Source organism: Oncorhynchus keta, chromosome 31 (assembly GCF_023373465.1).
Source record: "Oncorhynchus keta strain PuntledgeMale-10-30-2019 chromosome 31, Oket_V2, whole genome shotgun sequence".
In the NCBI taxonomy this organism is placed as follows: domain Eukaryota; kingdom Metazoa; phylum Chordata; class Actinopteri; order Salmoniformes; family Salmonidae; genus Oncorhynchus; species Oncorhynchus keta.
The window spans coordinates 8,979,789-8,986,447 of record NC_068451.1 but is presented as its reverse complement, the minus strand read 5'-3'; the positions used below and the strand labels follow the sequence as shown (position 1 = coordinate 8,986,447).

General features: G+C 41.0%; 1 protein-coding gene across 1 annotated transcript in view; it reads right to left on the bottom strand.

Moving 5' to 3' along the window:
- Window positions 1-1,738: 1,738 nt before the first annotated feature.
- The window catches only part of LOC118364331 (pleckstrin homology-like domain family B member 3), a 31,486-nt gene continuing 26,565 nt past the window's right edge, over window positions 1,739-6,659 (bottom strand). The window contains exons 14-15 of the mRNA XM_035745790.2: window positions 3,395-3,480; window positions 1,739-3,114 (exon numbers count right to left, since the gene is read on the bottom strand). Of these exons, the coding sequence (XP_035601683.1) occupies window positions 2,980-3,114; window positions 3,395-3,480 (221 nt within the window). The 3' untranslated portion in view covers window positions 1,739-2,979. The remainder of the gene's footprint in view (window positions 3,115-3,394; window positions 3,481-6,659) is intronic.

The window sequence follows — 6,659 nt, the reverse complement described above, 5'->3', positions numbered from 1 at the left end:
ACAAAGACAGCTATGTAGCTAGCTAACACTAAACTAATCAAGTCGTTCAGTTGAACGACCATATGGATGCTTTCAGGAAACACAAATGGAAGACTGTTGTCTTATTCAAGGTTCAGGTAATATTAGGATAGATGGGAACAGGGATAAGGGATGTTCAGGATATGAAATGTTTTGTACAATCAGTGTATAGTATAATAAAAGTTTATACAACTGGTGGGTCTAATCCTGAATGCTGATTGGTTAAAACTGCATTCCAACCGGTGTTTATTCCACAAATTACCACCGGTTAAATCTATTACATTAAAATGCCTATTTACTCTGTTCCATCTGACTGCACAATCCACTGTCTCATCGACTCAGCCAGGCACTTTATAAACTTGATGTCCACTATAAAAAGCCTCTAGAGATTATCTCACTTTTTTTTGGACTAACGTGTCGTTTTCAACAAGAGAGTACATGTTCTATGCAAGGCAAAATCGCGCCTCAGTAGCTCATTGTTATGGATGTAAACAATTAAATATCACTAGAAAACAGTTTAAACAAACCCAGCTACTTTGGTGTTATTCTGGCTACACTGTTTGACGTGACTGTCAGTTAGCCGTAGTTGGCTCGCTAGCAAGCAAGAGATAAGAACGTCGCCAGACAATTATGGCAATGGAACATTTACAACCAACGACTGGGTCGCGTCCATAGATACAGAACTGTTTCAATATGCTTTGTGTTGTAGTCACGGCAGACAAATATATATATTTAAGCAAACTTTATTAGGCTTTTGCTACAATAACAAAAATACCTAATGACTGGCTCGAGTCTCTGGCAACCGAACCGATAGAACGAACGACCAGCCGGATTGGATAGCAACCCTAGATTTGTGTCGGGACTATGTCTTGTGGAAGGATGAAATAGTATTAATAAAATCATCAGAAGGACGTTTTTAATGAAAATATGTCAATCATTATTTGAATATGTTGGTAACCCGTTGTATACAAGTGATAATGCCCTCGAAGCCGGTGTGTTTGAAGGATATTTTTGCAGTTTGCCGAGCCAGAGACGATCCCTTTCCAATATATCCTTCAAACACCGGCTTTTTGGGCATGATCACATACATGACAATAATGAAATACGACAGTAGTTAATGATAAGTTGAAATAAGTAAAAACATTTATTATTGTTCAACTCTTACCTGCATTGCTTTCTGAATCCTGTATCTATACGGTGTACGGCTGAGACAGAAGGACCTGTGTTTTAACCAGACCACTTCCTTTGATACACATACCGTTCCCAAAACAGATGAGGACCTTCGACAATATTATCTTCTTTTTCATTTTGAAATGGAAATACATTTTGAGGTCATTGTAATTCAACAAATAATACATTCTCCTCTCTTCATGATACAACTGCTGGGGGGCAAGAGAAACATGGTTCCCATTCAATCCCCATCTATTTAAAACGGTCAATACCATAATTAATATATCTGATTGTGGGTGCCAGTTTGGATAGCTCGATAGCTGTCTGGCAGGAAAGTAAAAATAGAAGCATGATTAAAAAGTCGATTTGAAGAAGACATTGAAGCAACGGGAATCAGAAGGGAAGGTTGTTTTCACAGAGTCAACAAAAGTGTATGAATGACCTTTAATGATAATAATAAAATAAAAAAATAGTAATAATACATATTTATAAGTATATAGTATTTCTGTGTTGATAGTAATAGAAAAAAACAATCCATTTGAGATCGGAATGCTCGGTCAGTGTTTTTATTGACTCTGAACAGCCCTTTTGACAGATGAAAAATATACATATATTCAACATAGATATACATGTACAGGTTATTGCCAAAAATAATGGAAAGACTTGAGTTAATGAGGAATACAAAGTGTATTGAACGCAGGTGCTTCCACACAGGTGTTGTTCCTGAGTTATTGAAACAATTGATATCCCATCATGCTTAGGGTCATGTATAAAAATGCTGGGCAGGCCATTACTTTGGCTATTATTTTGTCCCACATGGCTATGCCACCATAGGATGACAATGGCCCCATCCACAGGGCAGGAGTGGTCAGTGAATGATTTGATGAGCATTAACACTATGTAAAGCCATATGCCATGGCCAACTCAGTCACCAGATCTCAAGCCAATTGAACACTTATAAGAGATTCTGGAGCGGCGCCTGAGACAGCATTTTCCACCACCATCAACAAGACACAAAAGTATGGAATTTCTTTTGGAAGAATGGTGTCGCATCCACCCAATAGAATTCGAGACCCATGTAGAATCCACATGAAGGTGCATTGAAGCTGTTCTTTCTCGTGGTGGCCCAACGACCAATTAAAACACACTATGCTGGTGTTTCCTTTATTTTGGCGGCTACCTGTATATTTCAATGGAAGCTGTAGTACTTCAATACTTCAATCTGGCCACAAGAGGGAGCTCAAACACAGCTGGTAGAGAGACACCAACCATTAAATCCTGATTTGAGACTAATAAAAAACATCATAGGTTTGTCTGTCAGTATATCATGGTTGGCACTGACTCTAAGATGTCCAATGGTTGCTCCAGCTTGCACATCCACGTCTTTATATTCCCATGGTCTTGTTCCTCCTCCATCCTCTCAACATCTTTTGTTCCACACAGAGCATGTAACAGCCTGCCCCTCAGTCCCATGCCATCAAAGCTCCTAAGAAACTATCCAGAATCAAATGTCAGTTCCTTCAGGAAGCGCTTTCCTGAACATTATGTTCTGCTCATCACTCCTCACCTCCACGTCAACCAATCATATGAGGTAAAGTTCAGGCATCAAAATGGCTGCCTAGCTGGGTCCTACACGCATTGTAGGGTGGAGGTTGAAGATTGCAGTTTTCCCCACATAATGTAAACTGCTGAAACTGTAGCCAGGTTACCCAAGTCAGCCAGGTGAATGGAGGTTCAGCCCAAGGGGTAGGTCAGACAGACACAGGTAAGGGGGCAGGTGTAAAGTCAAAGTCAGTAGCGGCTGTGCTCGTCTGTTGCTGTGACAATGACGTCCATCCAGATCCTCATGGCCTCGGCGCTGGGCGCCACCAGGAAGAAGAGGCGCTCGTACGTCTTCACACAGAACGTAAGGCTGGGCCGCGGAGACTGAGAGAGAGAGAGAGAGAGAGAGAGAGAGAGAGAGAGAGAGAGAGAGAGAGAGAGAGAGAGAGAGAGAGAGAGAGAGAGAGAGAGAGAGAGAGAGAGAGAGAGAGAGAGAGAGAGAGAGAGAGAGAGATGAATGAATGAATGGTGAGAGAGCAATAATTCTTGTGATTTGGTTCAAGCATTACATGCATGAATGGATAATCTCTTTATCAGTTGTGGTGATATCATGGGCACATTGTTCCCTCTCTATGGTGATAAAATACTGTATATGAGGACTCACTGAAGTGGCTGTGCGCAGGTGGTCATAGTAGACTTCCTCTATAGCCTGGAAGTAGATCACCCCCTTCAGCTTCCTCTCATCACAGTCTGAAGGTAAACAATAGTCAATTAGAGAGAGAAAGAAAGAGAGAGACAGACACAAATCACATAGGCATTTAGTAGGGCTGTGGCGGTCATTACATTTTGTCAGCCGGTTATTGTCATGCAAAAGCTGCCAGTCTCATGGTAATTGCCCGGCAATTAACATAAACACATTTAGTATCTCCAGGCCTCCACGCATACAACCTGAGTATACAAGCTTGCTGATACACACCTTGCAACATCTACATTTTTTAAAAGTAGAATAAATCAATTGAATATTCACCATCACAATAAATCCATTATTTATTTTAGGCAGGTCTGAAGAAAGATTATGATATATGAAGAAAATGTATTTCGGAGGAACAGAATATGATTTGGCCTACTGCATGTTATCTGGCTATGCTCAATGCCATAGATCAGGGATACTCAACTCTGACCCTACGAGGTCCGGAGCCTGCTGCTTTTCTGTTCTACCTGATCATTAATTGCACACACCTGGTGTCCCAGGTCTAAATCAGTCCCCTAATTTGTCCCTGAGCGTAAAAGTGATAATTTAAAACAGGTCCTATATTATGCTAGATTCAGAGTTATTGATACAAACCTTAGAATTTCTTAGAAATCAAAACATATATGGGCTGCATGCCAGGGGCGCATCTTTCACTGGGGACGTCCACCCCCAGTTTTGGAATGTGATACAAAACTAGGCAACGTTGTGCTTTAGGACCATGCGGACGCCTCCGAGCAGTCGGTTAGGCTGTTCGGAGTGTTTATCTGACTTAACTTTTTTTGAATAATTATGTCCCTCCCACTTCTAAAACCAAAGTTGCGCCCCTTCATGATGCGACTATAGGCTAATCATGATTTGCGAAAGTATCAAAAAAAAGGCTTGCGTTTCTGTTACTTGCCTCAGGCGCTGCACAGCTGTTCTCTCATCAAACTATTCCTGCCCATTAAACTATTCTCAATTTAGTCTTGTCTTTACTAATATGTCAAATTAGTTTGGATTTAGTCATCTGTATGCTCTCGAATAGCGAATGGAGGCCGAGTGCTTTTCCACCGGTCCATTTTTTCAATGATGACAGGTAGCTACTTTGGTTATATAGTGGAGCATGTGCTTAATATGAGCAGCTGAGAAATAAATATAAGGAAGCTTATTTCACTCCAAGCATCAAAACCTTTTCCGGAGCATGCTCTAGCTGCGTGACAGGTGATATTCCGCCCAAATTGTTTATGCCATGAGCTCTCCAACCCTGTTACTGCAGCTACCCATTGCTTAATTTGGAAAACCAAGTGAAATATTTGCGGGAAAATGGATAGTTCACAAAGAAACATATTTCATTAAACTGTTGTCAGCCCGTCTGCCTGCTCGAGAAAGGAATAAAGGAGAGAGGAGGGGATGTAAATGCATGGTAGTGAGATATTCTGTATAGCTAAAGGTAATGTGCCACCCAATTAATTCCCTATTACTAGGCTATTCAAAATCACCCTGCATAATCAATTTACCGACTGCGTCGCCGACTGCATTTACCAACTGCATCGTTCTCTCCCAGACTCGTGGATAGACATTTTGGAGCATAGCATAAGGCAGGGGTGTCAAAGTCAAATGGACGGAGGGCCAAATAAAAAATTTAGCTACAAGCCGAGGGCCGGACTGTTCGAATGTTCATTGAAAATTTTTTAAATGACGCATATAGTCTAGTGAACCTAATTGAACCTACTGAAAACCTAACAAATATATTCCAATATGATCAGATAAATAAAGCAATATTTTCTTATGGCTCTGTCAGTAATCTTTAATTTTCAACAGACACAAAAGACAAATTTCCTTTATATAAAAATCCCCATAACATGAACATTAAATGAAAGAAACCGGTATTCAAGGCACCATCAGTAGCCTATATTTTCTATTTTAGCAAAAGTGGGCTAAATTTACTTCAAAGAAAAAAACAATAATAGCAATTTTCTATCATCCACTCAACTGAAATATTTTTAAAATATAATTGGATTGAAATACAATAAAATAAAGTGCAAAAATCTATTAATCAAAAACAACACTTTGTTTAAGGATGAATAACATGCAGTGAAAACAAATATTAAACTTTAACTTTTAAACTTGAACTGAGTAAAAACTCTAAATATGTGATTGCACAGTAATGTTCACTTGTTTGAGGTTGAGGGTGATACTTGGTGGTGTCCCATCTTTTCCACAAGTTCATCAATGTTCGGGGTAAGGCTCTGAGCTGAGGAAATCCTCAAATTGAGTGGAGGTGTTCAGCAGTAAGTCGACTTCTGTGTGATGTTTTGTTCAAGTTCATCAAAGAAAACAGTTGCACAGGTATGTGCTGCCAAACATAGACAACGTTTGAGCAGCCTGGATGCGCAGCTGGGGCATTGTGTCGGGAGGAAACGGGCGAACTCAGCACCCACTGCCGCATATTTTGCCCTCAGTGCATCATTGCATTGGAGGTCAATCAACTCCAGAGGTTTGGTGGTGAGCTTTCCACGTCAACAGCAGGCAGTTCCAACCTGCTTTTTTGTGCTTCAAAGTCAGCAAATGTCGAAAGTCAGCGGCAAGCATACCTATTTTATCAGCCAACTGTGCGCTCGGGAACGCACTGGTAGAGAGCTTCTCTTTCATGGTCTGGCAGCTGGGAAAGTGGCTCAAATTTTCTTTCCGCATCTCGTCTCCCACAGAGTCAGTTTGGTTTTAAATGCCTTCACTGTACTGTACATATCAGAATGACACGATCCCGACCCTGCAGCTGCAAGTTCATTGCATTCAGATGACTCGTAATGTCACACAGAAAAGCCATTTCACACAGAAACATTTCGTCTCGGAGTTGTGTTGTGTCTTTCCCTTTGCTGTGAACAGACAAATCTCCTCACGAAGCTCGAAACATCTTTGAAGCACCTTTCCCTGGCTTAGCCATCGCACCTCTGTGTGATAAGGCAAATCACCATGCTCCGTTTCTAACTCCGTCAGAAATGCCTTGAACTGGCGGTGATTCAAACCTTTGGCTCTGATAAAGTTAACTGTGCGCGTGATGATGCTCATTACATGCTCCATTTTCAAGGCTTTACCGCACAACGCTTCCTGGTGTATGATACAATGATAAGCTGTCAGCTCACCTGTCGCGTTTTCCTCTTGCATCTTTAAACCAGTCCGCTCCTGTGTCCACACATCG